Below are 20,129 nucleotides of genomic sequence, written 5' to 3'. Positions count from 1 at the left end.
GCTGCTAAAGGGGGGATCCCAGCCGTTTTTTGGGGGCCTTTCCCTGCCCCGTCTCTCAGAAGCTCCCGCCAGCGCCGTTCCTGGAGATTTTCACCCAAACCGGTGCCTCCGCTATCGCTGTTTTCCCGGGAAGGACGCGATGGCCGTGCCCTGCTAGCAGCCCGGGGCTCCGGCCCCGGCACGGGTGACACCTCTGCTGCCAGGTGGGGACGATGGGTGGATGAATCGGCAAAGAGAACCGCGTTCCCTCAACCTCCCTCTGCTCGGAGAGGGGCTGGCCAGGATCTACCGCGGCATCCTGGCCGTCGTGGGAGCGCTGCGCCCGGCCAAGGAGCCGCCCGCAGCCCCCGCGGAGCGGAGCGCTGCTCCCTCCGTGCCCCCGGAGCGCCGTGGGAGCCGCGCTGCGCCCGCGGGTAAGCGAGGGGACGGTGCCCTGGTGGGGGACACGGCCCGGAGGGGTGTCCAGCTGGGCTGGGCAGCTCGGCCAGGCTGCGGCCAGCGGCTCCGCCACCCCAGTGACCTACTTGGAAGCAGCCTCGGGAAGCGCTTTCCAGGGATCTGCTGCGGCCGTGCGGGAACCGCTGCATTCCTGAACTGCTGCAGCAGGAGAAGGAAAAAACTTTGTAGGGGATTTGAGGTGGAATTACCCCCGGGAGGGAAGGATTAACAGCCTTTCCTTCAGCCTGGCCGTGAGGGTTTTCAGGTCCCTTTCCCTCGCCCCGCGCTGTTGGCTGTTTCCTTGTGGGACCATCCCCGCCCGCTGCGGGTGGCATCTCTGGAGCGCTGACATGCGGCCAACGCACGTGGCTGTGGCGACTTTTCCTCCCCTGGCCCCGGGGGGGTTCGCGGATCACAACATTCGCGATGTTGCAGGGTCGGGGCCGCCTCGTCCTCGCTGGCTCCGCGTTCCGGGGATGGCGCCGGGGCTGGAAGAGCCCCTGAGGGGCTCCAGCTCCTCCTTGCCCTTGCTCAGATCATCCCTCGGAGCGGGCGAGCGGAGCTGGCGCGTTCCGCTCCTGGAGCGTGTAATTAGGGAGCGGGGAGCTGCGTGCTCATCAGCGAGCGGGAGGGGCCGGCAAGGAGCTGCAAACGCGGCCTCAGCCCGGCGCTGCTGCAGCGGGGCTGGAGCAGGCACCGGGAGCTGGTGGCGGGGAACAAACCCCTCTGTCACCCCGAAAATCCCCGTCCCTGCAGCTTCCTCCGGCTCCGGGAGGGAGAGGAGCTGTAGCGGGGCGCGCCTTCATCCCGGTCCCCGGACACAGAATTCCCGTGGGATGGGAGAAATCCGGGAGTTCTGCGGCGCTCAGGACCCGGCATTCCTCAGGGATTGTTTTGGTGGGCTTGGGGGTGGCCCGGGGTCCGATCCCGCACCCCGAGGGTTCTCCAGAGCTTTCCAAGGGCTCCGAGGCTGTGGCTGCGCTGGGTGTTGGCTGCTGGGTGCAGCTCCTGCCCAAATTTCTGCTCTGGGGTCACGGACACGGTGCTGGGGAGAGCCGAGGCGGGGGAGGAGTTTTCCAGCTGGAAAACGGGAGCGGGGAGAGGGGCAGGCAGCTCAGGGTGTCCCGGGGGGGTCAGGACGAGCTGTCCCAGTGGGGTTGCCCATCAGGGCTGGAATGCGGCGGCTGCTGGGAGCCCGGGGCGATGCACTGCCCGTGTCCCCTCTGCCATCAGGGTCCCCTCGGGACGCTTCTCCGGGGGAGTTTGGGGTGTTTGGTGTGGTGGAGGTGCCACTGTGACCTCCTCGGTGCCACCATGACCACCCCAGTGCCACTGTGATCTCCTCGGTGTCACCACGACCTCCCTGGTGCCACAGTGACATCCCCGGTACCACAGTGACCTCCCCAGTGCTACCATGATCTCCCTGGTGCCACCGAGAGCTCCCTGGTGCTGCCGTGACCTTCCTGGTGCCGCTGTGACCTCCCCAGTGCCAGAAAGGGGCTGGGATAAGGGAGAGCGTCTCTGTGGTCTCGGATTTGGTGTCCCTGGGCTGGTCTGAGCCCCGGGAAGAGCTGGGATGGGGCAGAGCATCCCAGAGATGCCGGATTTGGTGCCCGCGGGCACCGGGAAGGGACTGGGATGAGGCAGGGCATCTCCGTGATGCCAGGTTTGGTGCTCCCGGGCTGGGCTGAGCTCAGTGAGGGGTTTGGGATGGCACAGAACATCCCGGTTTGGTACCCGTGGGCACCGGGAAGGGCTGGGATGGGGCAGAGCATCCCGGCGATGCCGGTTTGGTGCCCGCGGGCCGGGCTGGCCCCTGTGAGCAATGGCTGCAGGATGGGCACTGAGCCCCCCAGGGTCTCTGGGGTGACATGGGTGGGCCTGTCCCCCTCCCTCAGCACAGTGCCCGCACACGACCCTCCCCTACCCTGCCTGATTTCATTTTCTTTTCGCTCTGTCCTGTGTCCGTGTCCCCCGTGTGTCCGTGCTCCAGAGCCGTGCCCGTGTCCCCGTGTCCCCCGTGTGTCCGTGTCCCTGTCCTGTGTCCCGTCCGTGCTGTTTTCAGTCACCCAGCGCTGTTTCATTCCCGTTTCGCTCCGATCATCGCGGCTTTGGCGGGATCCCAGCCCCTGCACCCCCTGGCCCCTCCATCCCCGCCGTCCCCTCATCTCCTGCCGCGCGTCCAGGAGTGGGGACAGCGCTGCCAACGCAGGGGGATGAACCGGGCACCCACCCCTTCCCCTGCACCCCACTGAGGGGTGATCCCACTCTGGGCACCCCACTGAGGGGTGATCCCACTCTGGGCACCCCACTGAGGGATGATCCCACTCTGGGCACCCCACTGAGGGGTGATGCCACTCTGGGCACCCCACTGAGGGGTGATCCCACTCTGGGCACCCCACTGAGGGGTGATGCCACTCCCAGCAAGGCTCCGCCAGCACTCCTTGCTGAAATCCCCTCCCCAGCCCCAAATCCCAACACTCAACCTCTGCCCCACGTCAGGGAACCGTCCCCACCTCTGCCCCATGGAGGGGACTGTCACCCGCCCCATGGAGGGGACTGTCACCCCCCCATTCCACATGTCTGGGGACCGTCCCCCCCTCTGCCCCACGGCCGGGGCACCCTCCCCTGACCCCCCTGTTCTCTCCCGGAACCCGCACAGATCCCGACGGGACGAGTCCCCCGCTCTGCCCCATGGCCGGGGACCGTCCCTCCCCCCGCCCCACATCAGGGGACTGTCCCCCACTTCTGCCCCACATCAGGGGACCGTCCCTCACCTCTGCCCCACATCAGGGGACTGTCCCCACCTCTGCCCCACATCAGGGGACTGTCCCCCACCTCTGCCCCACATCAGGGGACCGTCCCTCACCTCTGCCCCACATCAGGGGACTGTCCCCACCTCTGCCCCACATCAGGGCACTGTCCCCACCTCTGCCCCACGGCCAGGGGCCTCTCCCCTGACCCCGCTGTGCTCTCGTGCCCGCGCAGATTCTGACAGGACGAGTCCCCACCTCTGCCCCACGGCAGGGAACTGTCCCCCACCTCTGCCCCACATCAGGGGACTGTCCCCACCTCTGCCCCACGACCAAAGGCCCCTCCCTTGACCCCGCTGCTCTCTCGTGGTGCCCGCGCAGATTCTGACAGGACGAGTCCCCACCTCTGCCCCACATCAGGGGACTGTCCCCACCTCTGCCCCACGACCAAAGGCTCCCCCCTTGACCCCGCTGCTCTCTCGTGGTGCCCGCGCAGATTCTGACAGGACGAGTCCCCACCTCTGCCCCACGGCAGGGAACTGTCCCCCCTCTTTGCCCCACGGCCGGGGATGGTCCCCATTTTGCCCCACGGCCGGGGGACCCTCCCCTGACCCCGCTGTGCTCTCCCGCTGCCCGCGCAGATCCCGACAGGACGAGCTCGCACATGATCTCCGCGGACGATGCCGAGTACCCGCGGGAGTACCGCACCCTGGGCAACGGCACCCGGCGCTTCTCCAACGTGGGGCTGGTGCACACCTCGGAGCGCCGGCACACCGTGATCGCCGCCCAGAGCCTGGAGGCGCTCACCGGCCTCCAGAAGACGGAGATGGAGCGCAAGCGGGACGCCTTCATGGACCACCTGAAGAGCAAGTACCCGCAGCACGCCCTGGCGCTGCGCGGGCAGCAGGAGCGTCTGCGGGACCAGGTGAGGCATTTCCCGGGATTGCGGGGGGTGGGGAGCGCTCCTGGATGGGTGGGGCTGGCTGGAGGAGAAGAGGAGCGAGGGGGCGGGGGATGTGCGTGAAAAGGTGAGGGGGCAGTGCAGCAGTGATGGGGGGGCGTCTTCCGGGGGTGAGGGAGGGAATATTCCAGGTGTGAGGAGAAGATTCTCCGGGTGTGAGGAGCAGAATCGCCCAGGTGTGAGGAGCAGAATCCTCCAGGTGTGAGGAGCAGAAGCCTCCAGGTGTGAGGAGCAAAATCTCCAGGTGTGAGGAGCAAAATCTCCAGATGTGAGGAGCAAAATCGCCCAGGTGTGAGGAACAAAATCGCCCAGGTGTGAGGAGCAGAATCCCCCAAGTGTGAGGAGCAGAATCCTCCAGATGTGAGGAGCAGAATCCTCCAGGTGTGAGGAACAAAATCCCCCAGGTGTGAGGAGCAGAATCCTCCAGGTGTGAGGAACAAAATCCCCCAGGTGTGAGGAGCAGAATCCTCCAGGTGTGAGGAACAAAATCGCCCAGGTGTGAGGAGCAGAATCCCCCAGGTGCGAGGAGCAGAATCCCCCAGGCCAGGTGTGAGAAGACGATCCCCAGGTGTGGGGGGAGCCCCCTCCAGCCCCACAGAGGAGCCCCCACCCCTCCCAAGTCCCCAGGTGGATTCCCCTGATTGCCCCACGGATGGATTCAGTCCTGCTGGCCTGGACAGGAGCGGGACATTCGTCCCTGCAGAGGTGGCAGGGGTGTGACAGCCTTGAGGGACAACTGGCCCCTGGCTTTGCCCCACAGAGGGGTGACCCCAGCCCGGGGGTGACCCCCAGTCCAGGTCCTGGCGGTTTGGGGTGGGCAGCAAACCCCGACCGGGGGGTCGGTGCCGTGTCCAGCAGAATGTCCCTTGGCGGTGTCCCCAGGGACCTGCTGGGGTCCTTGGGGCAGGTGACATCTGGTGACACTTGCTGAGCACAGCAGGGCCTCAGGGATGAACTGTCTGGGGAGTTCCCATCCTGTTTTGGGGTGTGCTGGGGACCCCAAACCCCTTGGGGTCGGTGCCGTGTCCATCACGATGTGCTGTGGCTGTGTGTCCCCTGCTGGTCCCCGGGGCAGGTGACATCTGGTGACACTTGTTGAGACCAGCAGAGTCCTGGGGATACTTCTGGGGGTTCCCATCCTGCTTTGGGGTGCTCTGGTGACCCCAAACCCCTCACTTGGCTCCGGTGACACCACGGTGACACCGATGTGGCGGCAATAAATCCCCACCTCCCCCTGGAGAGCAGAACCCGGAGCAGGAAACATTGAATCAACCCCAAAATCCCCAGGGGACAAAGGTCCCAAAATTCCCAAATCCCCAAAATCCCCAAATCCCTAACATTCCCAAAATTCCCAAAATCTCCAGGGGACAAAGGTCCCAAAATTCCAAAATTCCCCAAATTCCAAAATCCCTAACATTCCCAAAATCCCCAGGGGACAAAGGTCCCAAAATTCCCAAATCCCCAAAATCCCAAAATCCCTAACATTCCCAAAATTCCCAAAATCTCCAGGGGACAAAGGTCCCAAAATTCCAAAACTCACAAAATTCTAAAATCCCTAACATTCCCTAACATTCCCAAAATCCCAAAATCCCCAAATTCCCCAAATCCCCAGGGGACTAAGGTCCCAAAATTCCAAAATTCCCAAAGTCCCAAAATTCCCCAAATCCCCAGGGGACTAAGGTCCCAAAATTCCAAAACTCCCAAAATCCCAAAATCCCAAAAATCCCCAAATCCCTGAAATTCAAAACTCCCAAAATCCCAAATTTCCCCAAAATTCCCAGGACTGGCATGCTGGAAGGAAATCCAGCTTTGCCAGGAAAACCGGTGCCATTGGAGCTGCTGCCCCCCAAACCCCCCAAATTTTGGTGAGGGGACAATAATTGCTGTCACAATCCGTGTTTGGGGCATCTCCAGGCACGGAGAAGTCGCTGCTTCCCAGAAAATAAATTGGATTTTTTCCCCCCTGTTATTACAGGGATTTAAAGACTTTCCTTTTTTTTTTTTTAAATAAGCAGCAGCTCTAAAAAAAAAAAAAGTAAAGGGGGAAAAAATCCAGCTGGGGTTGGCTCAGGTCTGGTAAGCTGCTGAGGATTTTTATAGGTGAAGGAACGATCTGGATTTGGGAATTATCTGGGAATAGTAATTTGGGAATTATTTGGGAATTTATTCCCGAGGCGGAGGGAGCGTGGTGGGTGTCTGGGCACCACTTGGCTCCAGCCAAACCCACTCGGATTTTTGGGCTTGGTTGCAGCTCATTCCTCACCAAAACACCCCAAAATCCTACAAAATCCTATTTTTTTTTTTTTTAATCCTCTCCCCCCCTTCGTCATTTCCCTGGCAGGCAGTAAATAATTACAGGAATTCTGGGATGTTCAGGTGCCAACCTTTAAATGACATTGGGATCCAGCCCTGCCTGGAATGTTTGAAAATCACTTTGATATTCCAGAGGAGCCTCGAAGGGATTTCAGGTTTTGGTGTTTTATTGGGATTAAAAAAAAATTAAAAAAAAAAAAAAAAAAGAAAGAAAGAAAAAGGAGGGGGAAAAAGGAAAAACAGGAAAAACAAGATGGAAATGGGACTGGGAATAAGAATAATGGGAATAAGAGGAATAATGGGAATAATGGGAATGGGAATAGGAACAGGAATGAGAATAATGGGAATAATAGGAATAATGGGAATAATGGGAATAATGGGAATAATGGGAATGGGAATAGGAACAGGAATGAGAATAATGGGAATAATGGGAATAATGGGAATAATGGGAATAATGGGAATGGGAATAGGAACAGGAATGAGAATAATGGGAATAATAGGAATAATGGGAATAATGGGAATGGGAATGGGATTGGGATTGGGAATGGGATTGGGATTGGGATGAGAGGCCACTGGAAATGTTGGCTGTAGGATTTGGGGGTAAATCCTGCCCTGGGAGGGGAAGCTCCGGCAGGAGAGGGGTGGAGGAGATGATTTTTCCAACCCGGATTGTGCCGTGATCCCGTGGCCGATGGTCTGGGAGTGGGATTCGGGTGGAGCCGCTCTGTGGTGCCTGGTGCTGAGGGTATGGAAAGCTGGGAACCGCTGGAAAAACGAGGGAATAGGTGGGAAAATAAGGAAAAGTTGGAAAAATAAGGAAAACTCAGGGAAATCATTCTGTGGTTTAGGCAGTCCCTCCATCCCCCGTCCCCGGCTCAAATTTCCCGCTGATTTCGGATATCCACAGTGGCCAGGAAAATGCGGGATTCCATCTGCAGATGGATCATAAATCCTAGGAAAAAAAGGGATTACGGACCCATTTCCCACCCATCACCAGGGAAAAGCTGCGTTGTGGTTTAACCCCTTCCTCTCCCGGCCGAGCCCACCTGGAGCTGAGGCTCCCAAAAAAACGAAATGTCCAAAATCTTGGGTTTCAGCCTGTCCTGTTGTGCAGCAAGGAGACAAAAAACTCCAGGGAAGGGCCGGGGCTGGGAAGGGCCGGAGCTGGGAAGGGCCGGAGCTGGGAAGGGCCGGAGCTGGGAAGGGCCGGGGCTGGGAAGGGCCGGAGCCGAGCGCGCCGTGCCGGAGAGCAGCAGGGTCACATCTGCCTGGAATAAATGCCTGCATTTCCCTGTCCCCATCCCTGTCCCCATCCCTCTCCCTGTCCCTGTCCCTGTCCCTGTCCCTGTCCCTGTCCCTGTCCCTGTCCCTGTCCCCATCCCCATCCTTGTCCCTATCCCTGTCCCTGTCCCTGTCCCGGTTTTTCCCCATCCTTGTCCCGGTATTTCCCTGTCCCTGTCCCTGTCCCTGTCCCTGTCCCTGTCCCTGTCCCTGTCCCTGTCCCCATCCCTGTCCCTGTCCCTGTCCCTGTCCCGGTTTTTCCCTGTCCTTGTCCCGGTTTTTCCCTGTCCCTGTCCCTGTCCCTGTCCCTGTCCCTATCCCGGTTTGTCCCTGTCCCTATCCCGGTATTTCCCTGTCCCTGTCCCGGTTTTTCCCCGTCCTTGTCCCGGTATTTCCCTGTCCCTGTCCCTGTCCCTGTCCCTGTCCCTGTCCCCATCCCTGTCCCTGTCCCTGTCCCTGTCCCGGTTTTTCCCTGTCCTTGTCCCGGTTTTTCCCTGTCCCTGTCCCTGTCCCTGTCCCTGTCCCTGTCCCTGTCCCTGTCCCTGTCCCTATCCCGGTTTTTCCCCGTCCTTGTCCCGGTATTTCCCTGTCCCTGTCCCGGTATTTCCCCGTCCCTATCCGGGTTTTTCCCCGTCCTTGTCCCGGTATTTCCCCGTCCCTGTCCCGGTTTTTCCCCGTCCCTGTCCCGGTTTTTCCCCGTCCTTGTCCCGGTATTTCCCCGTCCCTGTCCCGGTTTTTCCCCGTCCTTGTCCCGGTATTTCCCCGTCCCTGTCCCGGTTTTTCCCCGTCCCTGTCCCGGTTTTTCCCCGTCCTTGTCCCGGTATTTCCCTGTCCCTGTCCCGGTTTTTCCCCGTCCTTGTCCCGGTATTTCCCCGTTATTCCCTCCCGTGCCCGCCCCGCTCCCCCCGCAGGCCCCGCCCCCCGCGCTCTCAGCGCCCCCTGCCGGCGGCGCCGTGTGGGCGGGGCGGAGCCGCGGTTGCCATGGTGACGGCGCCGCGGGCGGGGCGGGGCGGGCCCGGAGGCGGGAGGTGGTGGCTCCGAGCCGAGCGGGGCCGAGCGGGGCCGAGCGGGGCCGAGCCGAGCCGAGCGCGGCCGAGCGGGGCCGAGCGGGGCCGAGCCGAGCCGAGCGGGGCCGAGCGGCGCTGCAGATCCCGACCCGCAGCGCTCACCTGCCGCAGGTACCGGGCGGGAACGCGCGGGATGGCGCGGATGGCGCGGGATGGCGCGGGGCGCATCCCTTCGGGTGCTTACGGAGCCGGTGTCCGCCACCCGCTGCTGCATTTCCCCCGCCGATCCCCCCTGCCCCGGCTGTCCTGCTGTCGCTCCTACCCACCCCAGTATCGCCCTCCCCAAAATTCCCACCCCGAGCTCCCGGTTCCCGTCGGCAACCGGGGGGGTCCCTACCGGACACGCAGCCCCTCCAGCGTCCCCTTTCCTTTAGCCCCCCCTTTTCCCCAGCCACCCCTTTTCCCCCAGCCCCCCTTTCCCTTCAGCCTCCCCCTGTCCCCCTTTCCCCGGGGGTCCCCCCCGTCCCCGGTGTCGCGGCGGGGAGGGGGTGGCACTTTGTGTCTGCCATCGTCCCTGCGCTGCCCTTCGGTGCAGCAGCCGGGGGGGCTCCCCTTGTCCCCTTGTCCCCGTGCAAAGCCCTGGTGGTGCCCGCGCCGCCCCCCCTGCGCACCCCCCGCTGTCCCAGGGCCGCTCCGCGTTGTCACCCGCGTCCCCGTGCCCCTGCAGGGGACACCGGTTCCCTCTGCCTGCCTCGGGCAGCGGAGAGGGGCAGATGGTGGCCTGGGCACGCAGCGTCCCCGCGCCCTGCGGGCGCTCTTGTCGCCTCCGGCTCTCCTGGCCGAGCGTCCTCCCCGCGGGGCGCCCCCAGAGCGGAGCCCTGCGGCGGCAGGAAAGGTCTGACCTCACCTCCAAACCCCTCCAAGAGGCGGCACACGGCCCTGGCGCCGTCGGGGTGCCCGGCTGGGCTGGGAGTGCCCGGCACGGGCGGGTTTGGGGGTACCGGGGCGCTCAGTGGGGACGGTGAGCGCTGGCTGAGGCGACGCGGGTGGCGGCAGCGTGGTGGCAGAGGCGACGCGGGGTCCCTCGGGGCTCTTCCCGCGGTGTCATCTTGGTCTCCAGAGGTGGAGAGTGACGGGAGGCGCTGGGAAGCGCTGAAATGGTGGAGCGCGGCTGCCGGGAGTAACACGAGCGCTGCGTGCGTGTCCCTGGGACTGCAGCCGGAGCCGGCCCTATCGATTCCCTCAGTTCCCTCCCCCGCCTCGCCAGCGATTCCCGGCTCGTTCCAGCAGAGCTGGCTGGGAATGGGGGCTCTGGAGTCAGGTGGAGCTCCGCGGGGCACCCCACTTCTCCTTGTTTTGGGTTTTTTATGGAAGTCCCCAGGGAGTGGGTAAAAAACAGGCTGGGGACAGCGATGACAGCCCCGGGGGGGCAGAATGAGTTTGTGGGAGTCGGGCAGGGAGATGCCCAGGAGGTGCCCACCAGGAATTGGAGGTGGGATGCTCCCCTTTGCACAGCCGAGCTCCCGGCGCTCCCCCTGGAAGGGCTGTGAACATTCCTGCTCTCCCTGGCACATACGGGCAGGGTAAATGTGTCCATCCCTCCCTCCATCCATCCATCCATCTGTCCATCCCTCCCTCCATCCATCCATCCCTCCCTCCATCCATCCATCTGTCCATCTGTCCATCCTTCCATCCATCCATTCATCCCTCTACCCCCCATCCACCCCCCATCCATCCGTCCATCCATCCATCCATCCATCCATGGATTCCATCCCTCCATCCATCCATCCATCCATCTGTCCGTCTGTCCGTCCTTCCATCCATCCATTCATCCCTCCATCCATCCATGGATTCCATCCATCCATCCATCATCCATCCATCCATCCATCCATCCATCCATCCATCCATCCATCCATGGATTCCATCCATCCATCCATCATCCATCCATCCATCCATCCATCCATCCATCCATCCATCCATCCATCCATCATCCATCCATCCATCATCCATCATCCATCCATCCATCCATCCCATCCATCCATGGATTCCATCCATCCATCCATCATCCATCCATCCATCCATCCATCCATCCATCCATCCATCCATCCATGGATTCCATCCATCCATCCATCCATCCATCCATCCATCCATCCATCCATCATCCATCATCCATCCATCCATCCCATCCATCCATCCCCCCTCCATCCATCATCCATCCATGGATTCCATCTCTCCCTCCCTCCCTGCCCTGAACTTTCCCGCTGTCCCTAACCCAAATTCCTCTGCTCCTCTCTCTCTCGGGGCTGGTGGCGGGTCGCTCCCCGCTGTGCCGGGGGTGGCTTTTCGGGGAGGGGACCCCGAAGCCCTGCAGCTGCCGGGGCGGCGAATCCGCTGTCCCTGCGGCTCCGAGGGGACAGAGGAAGGGCAGGGCGGGCTCCGGCAGCCGCTGCCGCTCGGGGTCTTCCTCACCCCCAGCTCTGCCGCCAACGGGGGTGCTCAGCCCCCCCCGCGCTGCCGCGGCCCCCCAGGGGCCCCTGCGGTGGGGAAGCGGCTGCAGTGACCCCCCGAGGGGACCCCAGCCCTTGTCCTTTGCGTTTCTCAAGGATTTACCCACCCGTGCCGGCTTTGGGGGTGCCGGATGGAGCGGGGGGGGGGTCACCCCGGAGCTGCCGGGGGTCGGCCGGCCGGGAGCGGCGCGCTGCTCGCTGCCGGCTTTCACCTTGCCCGTCCCTATTGTGTTTGGTCCACCTACGCCGTGCCGTTGCCATGGCCACCGTGCCATCTGATCTGCCCGGCTCCTGCCAGCTTCCCCTGCCCTGCCCTGCCCCAAAACCTCCGGCCCCCACCTCCGGGGACACCTTGACCCCCGGCTGCGGGGGCTCCGGGGCGCTCCCGCATCGGGCAGCGATAGATGCGAGCCCCCCGCTCCGCTCGGGAGGCTGTGCCCAGAGCTAAATGCGGCCCCCAGGGCACCTGCGGCGGGGAGCGGGGCTGACCTTGGCCGGGGCTGCTGCACGAGGGAGATTTGGGAGCCCCAGCATGGCTGCTCCTCGGCAGAGCACGTCCTGATGCATTGCTCCGAGCAGGCGCTGCGGATTCGCCTCCTCGCAGCGGGAGAGGAGGAGGCTGGAGCCAGGGCCAGGGGGAAAAAAAGGCACCCCTGGCCAGCGGGGTTGGGGCTCTGGTGTCACCTGCGCTGTCCCCAGGGGCCGCGGCGGAGCTCAAGGCTGTAATTAGCGCTGATGGGCTTGGGGAGGAGGAGGTGCGGGGGCAGCTGGAGGGGCCTGGAGGGGAAAGTTGGAGCCGCGTGGTTGTGCTGGGGGTCTGTGCGGGAAGCCTGACGTTCAGCCGCCGTGACAGGCGGCGGTGGCATCTCTGATGTCACCTCGGTGGCCGTCAGAGCCCTCTGTGGGTGGAGGGGCAGCAGAGCCCAAGGCTCGGCCTGAAAACCTCACGGTGGGCTCTGGGAGCCTCCTGAGGAGCCCAGGTGTGACGGGAATGAGCCCCAGCCCTCCTGCACCCCATGTCCCCAGTGTCCCCTCCCCTGGTCACGTTCGAGAGGTGCCTGCAACAACTGCGGGGCCTCAGGTGACAAAATCTGCAGCGCCCGCTCTCTCTGGTCACTGTTTGCATTCTTCTCCCTGTCTTGTCATGCTGCTATTTCCACTTTAATTCACTTTTGCTGGCGCTGAAAAGCATTAAAAAAAAAATCACAAAACCCAAACAAAGAAAAAAAAAAAAAAAAAAAAACTTTAATAAGCAGAAACAGATTAAATTCACTTCGCCGTTATTTTTCAAGGAGATTTTTGTTTGTCAAGACGCGGTGCCTGAGGGTGGGGGACTCGATCGGAAGCTGGAACTCCTGGAAATGAGTTAATTAAAAAGCCGATGAAGCTGCCTCTGTCCTCCCTCGGAGCGCAGCGTGCCGGGGCGCGGCTGCCGCTGCTGCCCTTTCGAGGGGGACACGCTCGTGCCTCGTTAATCACCCACAGATTTGTGATTTAATTGCCATTCAGGGGAAGTCCCCCTCGGTCAAGGCGCTGACTCACTTGGATTTCATTTCATTTACCTCCCGTCTGCTCCTGGGACAGCCACAACCATTTCATTTATTTTCTCTTTTTTTTTTTTTTTTTTTTTTTTTTTTTTTTTTTTTCAAACTTAACTCCCAAAACATTTTCTTTTTTCTTTTTTTTCCAAACTTAACTCCCAAAATATTCCCGATTACATCACTCCAGCCCTGCTTTCCTGCCTCGTGTGTGTGCCCATCCCTCGGAGGGTTCACGGCAGCATCTCCACCCTCCTCCCCGCGCTTCGGGGACCCTGAGCTCCTCGTTCTTCCCTCGTTTGGCAGCACCACGGACATGACTCTCATTGTAATTATAAATCACAGCCTCTGTAATTCCCCGCACCTTTTGCAGAGTTGCTGCTGCAAGGAGCCGCCTGCTTTATGGCTCGGAACGAGGCTGTCGCTTCCAATCCTCTCCCGGCCCATTATCTCCCTTTGATGCTTTTGAAGAGCCAGCGAAATGTTAATTCCAGCTCGGCCCCCTCCTCTCCTCTCCTCTCCTCTCCTCTCCTCTCCTCTCCTCTCCTCTCCTCTCCTCTCCTCTCCCTCCTCTCCTCTCCTCTCCTCTCCTCTCCTCTCCTCTCCTCTCCTCTCCTCTCCTCTCCTCTCCTCTCCTCTCCTCTCCTCTCCTCTCCTCTCCTCTCCTCTCCTCTCCTCTCCTCTCCTCTCCTCTCCTCTCCTCTCCTCTCCTCTCCTCTCCTCTCCTCTCCTCTCCTCTCCTCTCCTCTCCTCTCCTCTCCTCTCCTCTCCTCTCCTCTCCTCTCCTCTCCTCTCCTCTCCTCTCCTCTCCTCTCCTCTCCTCTCCTGGCAAATCCAGCCTGGAAGGGGCTGGCAGGTGATGCTTCAGTTTTAGTTTTTCTATTTTTCACATTCTGAGCTGCTTTGGTGTGTGGGTCTGGGCTTCACATTATGGGATGGTGAGCTCTCTGCACAGAGCAGGGAGACAAAACAATTCCTGCTCCAGCTGGGACCAAGGACAAATGATCAAAGCTCAGCCCAGGAGCACAAACAGCGAGGGCTGGAGAGAGAAAAACAAGGATGGGAGTGCAAGGGCTGGAGCTGGAATGGGACAATGAACTGCAAGGTGCAAATGGAGCAGGGCTGATCCCAGTGAGAGCCCCCGGGAGCGCTCGTGCATTTTGGGACCATTTGGTTCATCTTGGGTTCATTTTGGTTCATTTTGTGACCATTTTGGGTCAATCTTGGGTTCATTTTGTGACCATTTTGGTTCATCTTGTGACCATTTTGGTTCATTTTGTGACCATTTTGGGTCCACCTTGGGTTCATTTTGAATCCATCTTGGGTCCATTTTGTGACCATTTTGGTTCATCTCGAGTGCAGCCCTGGCTGGGCTCTGGTGCTGCCCAAGGTGGATCCTTGGAGGAGATCTTTTAATGAATCCCTGCTCTGTTCTGTAACTCTGCCTGGCCAATCTCTCCATGGAGGAGATCCTTTTAATTAATTTATTCTCTAACTCTGCCCAGCCAATCTCTCCATTGAGAAGATCCTTTTCATAAATTTATTATCTACCTCTGCCTGGCCAGTCTCTCCATGGAGGAGATCTTTTTCATAAATCCCTGCTGTGTTCTCTAGCTCTATCCAGTCTCTGTCCTAGCTCAGCCTTCCCAAGGCATCACAGGGACCTGGGCACTGCCCTGGGGTTGTCCCTGCTCTGTCCCCAGGTTTGGTGGGGCTGGGGGTGAGGCCTTATCAAGCCTGACCTAGAGCAGAGGCCAGGCAGAGTTAGAGAACAAAGCAGGGATTTGTGAAAAGGATCTCCTCCGTGGAGGGACTGGTCAGGCAGAGGTAGATAATAAATTTATGAAAAGGATCTCCTCCATGGAGAGATTGGCCAGGCAGAGTTAGAGAATAAATTTATGAAAAGGATCTCCTCCATGGAGAGATTGGCCAGGCAGAGTTACAGAATAAATTTATGAAAAGGATCTCCTCCATGGAGAGATTGGCTAGGCAGAGTTACAGAATAAAGCAGAGGCCAGGCAGAGATAGATAATAAATTTATGAAAAGGATCTTCTCAATGGAGAGATTGGCTGGGCAGAGTTAGAAAATAAATTAATTAAAAGGATCTCCTCCATGGAGAGATTGGCCGGGCAGAGTTACAGAACAGAGCAGGGATTCATTAAAAGATCTCCTCCAAGGATCCACCTTGGGCAGCACCAGAGCCCAGCCAGGGCTGCACTCGAGATGAACCAAAATGGTCACAAAATGAACCAAAATGGTCACAAAATGAACCCAAGATGGACCCAAAATGAACCAAGATGGACCCAAAATGAACCCAAGATGGATTCAAAATGGTCACAAAATGAACCAAAATGGTCACAAAATGAACCCAAGATGGACCCAAAATGGTCACAAAATGAACCAAAATGAACCCAAGAGGAACCAAATGGTCCCAAAATGCACGAGTGCTCCCGGGGGCTCTCACTGGGATCAGCTCTGCTCCATTTGCACCTTGCAGTTCATTGTCCCATTCCAGCTCCAGCCCTTGCACTCCCATCCTTGTTTTTCTCTCTCCAGCCCACGCTGTTTGTGCTCCTGGGCTGAGGTTTGGATCATTTGTCCTTGGTCCCAGCTGGAGCAGGAATTGTTTTGTCTCCCTGCTCCCAGAAACTCCGGGATGGGGCATTCCCAAAACTCTTTCCTCTGCTCTAAAAATCTCCCAACACCAACTTCCGGCTTGGGAATCCCAAAACTCTTTTCCTCTGGTCCAGAAATTTCCCAGCGCCAAATTGCACCAATTCCAGTGCGGAGAGCTCGCCATCCCATAATATAAAACCCAGACCCAGAAACTAAAGCAGAAAAAATATAAAAATTATATTTTTATATAATATCTATATAATATATATTATAGAACATATAATTATATTACATATTATAATATATAATATATAATATATAATATATAATATATAATATATATAATATATATAATATATACTATACTATATACTATATACTATATACTATATACTATATACTATATACTATATACTATATACTATATTATATATAATATAGACGATATAATATAGACGATATAATATGTAATATGATATGATATGATATGATATGATATGATATGATATGATATAATATAATATAATATAATATAATATAATATAATATAGTATAATATGATATAATATGATATAATATGATATAATATGATATAATATAATATATATTATATATGTTATATATGTAATATATATGTAATATATATTATATATATTATATATATTATATATATTATATAATATTATATAATATAATATATTATATATATAATATAATATAATATAATATAATATAATATAATATAATATAATATTATATTATATTATATTATATTATATTATATCATATCATATCATATCATATATATATTATATTATATTATATTATATTATATCATATTATATATATATTATATTATATTATATTACATTACATTACATTACATTACATTACATTACATTACATTATATTATATTATATTATATTATATTATATTATATTATATTATATTATATTATATTATATTATATTATATTATATTATATTATATTATATTATATTATATTATATTATATTTTAATATCTAATATTATATTATATTATATTATATTATATTATATTGTAATATCTACTATGATCTATTAGACATATAATATTTATATGTTGTGGGCCGTGGCTGCGCCTGGCGCACGCCGGGTTTTGGGGCGCTGGGGGGGCCGGGCGGGCTGGGCACGGCTGCGCGGTGCCAGCAGTGCCAGCGGGGACAGACGGAGCCCCGCGAGCGCCCCGTGGCGCTGGGCACGGCCCGCCTGGCACCGCCAGCAGCGCCGGGCTGGCACCGCGGAGGGACGGGCAGCGCGCCGCTGTGCCCGGGCAGTGCCACCCCGCCGGGCTGCCAGCGCTGGCACCGCGGAGGGGACGGGCAGCGCGCCGCTGTGCCCGGGCAGTGCCACAGCGCCGGGGCTGCCAGCGCTGGCACCGCGGAGGGGACGGGCAGCGCGCCGCTGTGCCCGGGCAGTGCCACCCCGCCGGGGCTGCCAGCGCTGGCACCGCGGAGGGGACGGGCAGCGCGCCGCTGTGCCCGGGCAGTGCCACCCCGCCGGGCTGCCAGGGACAGCTGGCGTCAGGGGGAATGCTGCCATATCGGCTCCTGGTAATTGTTCGGGTATTTCAGAAATAGTTAAAAAATATTTCAAGGGTTTTTTTTTAAAAAAAAAATATTTTAAAGAATATTTTAAAATATTAAAAATATGTCAAGTTTTTTTAAAAAATATTTTAAAGAATATTTTAAAATATTAAAAATATTTCAAGGTTTTTTTTAAAAAAAAATTAAAAATATTTTAAAATATTAAAAATATTTCAAGGGTTTTTCTTTAATATTTTAAAAATATTTTAAAATATTAAAAATATGTCAAGGTTTTTTTAAAAATATTTTAAAAAATATTTTAAAATATTAAAAATATTTCAAGGTTTTTTTTAAAAAAAAATTAAAACTATTTTAAAATATTAAAAATATTTCAAGTTTTTTTTTTTAATATTTAAAAAATATTTTAAAATATTAAAAATATTTCAAGTTTTTTTTTAATATTTTAAAAATATTTTAAAATATTAAAAATATTTCAAGGTATTTTCAAAAAATATTTTAAAAACTATTTTAGAATATTAAAAATATTTAAAGGTTTTTTTAAAAAAAATATTAAAGATCTTTAAACACTTTAAAGTATTAAAAATATTTTAAAGGATTTAAAATATTTTCAAGTAGAAAATATGATAAATATATATAATACACATATTTTTATATATATTATTTATTATATTTATATTATTTATTATATTTATATTTATATTTATATTTATATTTATATTTATATCTTTATACATTATTAAATAATATTATTGTATTAAATAATATATAAATATTATTATAGATGATATTATATACTTATATTATTTATATATTATATCTATTCTATATTATTTATTTTTATATATAAAAATATATAATTAACACTTAATAGAATAAATATACAGCAAGCTAATATAGTAGAATTTAATAGATAAAAACAGTTTAAAATATATTAAAAATAAAAAAAATTAAATATATAAATACATAAATATTAAATTAATAAATATAATAATAGATATAAATATAATAAATATAAGTTAATAGCTATAAAATAGATAAATATTAAATTAATTAATGTTAAGATATAAAAAGTGATAAGAAAATATATAAAAAGTGATAAGAAAAGATATAAAAAGTGATAAGAAAAGATATAAAAATGATAAGAAAAGATATAAAAAGTGATAAGAAAAGATATAAAAAGTGATAAGAAAAGATATTAAAATATTTTTTTTAATTTTGAAATATTTTTAATTTTTTAAAATATTTTTTAAATATTAAAAAAAAACTTGAAATATTTTTAATATTTTAAAATATTTTTTAAAGTATTTTAAAATATCAAAAACATTCAAAATTTTAAAAAATATTTTAATATCTTTTCTTATCACTTTTTATATATTTTCTTATCACTTTTATATCTTTTCTTATCACTTTTTATATCTTTTCTTATCACTTTTTATATCTTTTCTTATCACTTTTTTATATATTTTCTTATCAGTTTTTATATATTTTCTTATCACTTTTTATATCATTTCTTATCACTTTTTATACATTTTCTTATCACTTTTTCATATCTTTTCTTATCATTTTTATATCTTTTCTTATCACTTTTTATATCTTTTCTTATCACTTTTATATCTTTTCTTATCACTTTTTATATCTTTTCTTATCACTTTTATATCTTTTCTTATCACTTTTTATATCTTAAAAAGTGCTTCCAAAGGCGCGCGTGCCCTTGGGGCCGTGCCAGTCTCTGTTCTCTTTATCTCCCCCGTCCGTTATCAGGGTTGTTTCACGTTTTCTCAGCAGGGTTTCTGCAATGGGGTTGAACCTCGTTTTCCCCGTGGCATCCCCGTGCCAGGGCAGGCGCCGGCTCTGTGCCAGCCCGTGCCCGCGCCGCGGTGCCCCGCGCGGTGCCAGGGCAGCCAGGCCGGGATCCTGCACGGGCGAGGTCGGGCTTAGAACCCAGGCTGGGAAGGGGCACCCCTGATTTGGGCTCGGCTGCTGACGCAGCAGGAGGTTGGGAAATCTGGGATTTGGGATCATTCCCACCTCTGTGCGTCTCGGGGTGACCCCGGGAGTGTCAAAGTCCTTTTGTTTCCCAGCCCCGCGGCCAAAGGAGGAATCTGAATGTGCAGCATCAGCTTCTCAAGGGTGTTCATTTCCCTGATCTAGAACATTCTATCTCTGCCCTGCTGAGCTCTGTCCATGCTCGGCCATGGCATTCTGTCTGCCCTTAGGGCAGTGCTCACATTTTATACCCAAAACTCCGTGTGCCGTGGTTACAATAACGTGCCAATGTCTGTCATTGATGTTGGGCAGTGTGTCTGTGCCTGAAACCAACAGAAAAGTGTCACCAGCACAGCGAGACATGGAGGGCAAGGAGAGGGAGAAGAAGGTCAGGACACACCCAAATCCCTCCATCTTGTCCCCTCAAACCCCATTCCAAAAACCCCAAAATTCCACTTTTCCACCCTGTGTTAATTCACCTACCACACCACTCAAACCCTTGTGGTTTGTAATTCCTCACACAGAGCTGGCAGCTTTTTTCCACGGGCTAAAATCGAAGCCACAGGTGGTTTTGATTTCGTGCCAAGGTCCCCGAGCCCCCTCCAGGGTCTCAGACAGCCAGGGCAGCCAGAGGGATGTGCTGGACTCCCACAAGTGTTGGCCAAGGAGGGAAAGGGCAGAAAGGAGAGGTGGGGAGGGGAGGAGGAGCTGCCCAAATGTGGGAAATGCATTTGCAAAGGATTTTTAGAACTTGACAGAAAGTTTCTACAGTTTTGTGTATTTGTGTGTAAACACTGAGCCAGGGTGTGCTGGCTCAGGAGGGCCATGGAGCAGAAGTGACATTATTGAGAGAGAGACTGAACCAGAAACAGCTTTCAACAAGTTTCAAAAGTGGCCTTACAAAAAGACCAGATATTTTAGAGAATTCGAACTGTGAAAGAACCTGATTCGGGGTCAGGTGCTGACAGAGCAGGAGATTGGGAAATCTGGGATTTGGGATCATTCCCATCTCAGTATTGACCAAGGAGGACACAGGAGGGGAAGGGCAGAAAGGAGAGGTGGGGAGGAGGAGGAGGAGGAGCTGCCCGAGTGTGGGAAATGCACTTGCAAAGATGCAAATAGAAAGTTTATTTGGTTTTG

General features: G+C 53.5%; 1 protein-coding gene across 1 annotated transcript in view; it reads left to right on the top strand.

Moving 5' to 3' along the window:
- Positions 1-220: 220 nt before the first annotated feature.
- The window catches only part of SRCIN1 (SRC kinase signaling inhibitor 1), a 55,633-nt gene continuing 35,724 nt past the window's right edge, over positions 221-20,129 (top strand). The window contains 2 exon segments of the mRNA XM_053999966.1: positions 221-413; positions 3,833-4,116. Coding sequence (XP_053855941.1) covers positions 221-413; positions 3,833-4,116 — 477 coding nt within the window.

The sequence above is a fragment of the Vidua macroura genome, chromosome 27 (assembly GCF_024509145.1).
Source record: "Vidua macroura isolate BioBank_ID:100142 chromosome 27, ASM2450914v1, whole genome shotgun sequence".
Taxonomy (NCBI): domain Eukaryota; kingdom Metazoa; phylum Chordata; class Aves; order Passeriformes; family Viduidae; genus Vidua; species Vidua macroura.
Note: the sequence above shows the minus strand (reverse complement) of the source record. Positions and strands in the feature narration are given on the sequence as shown.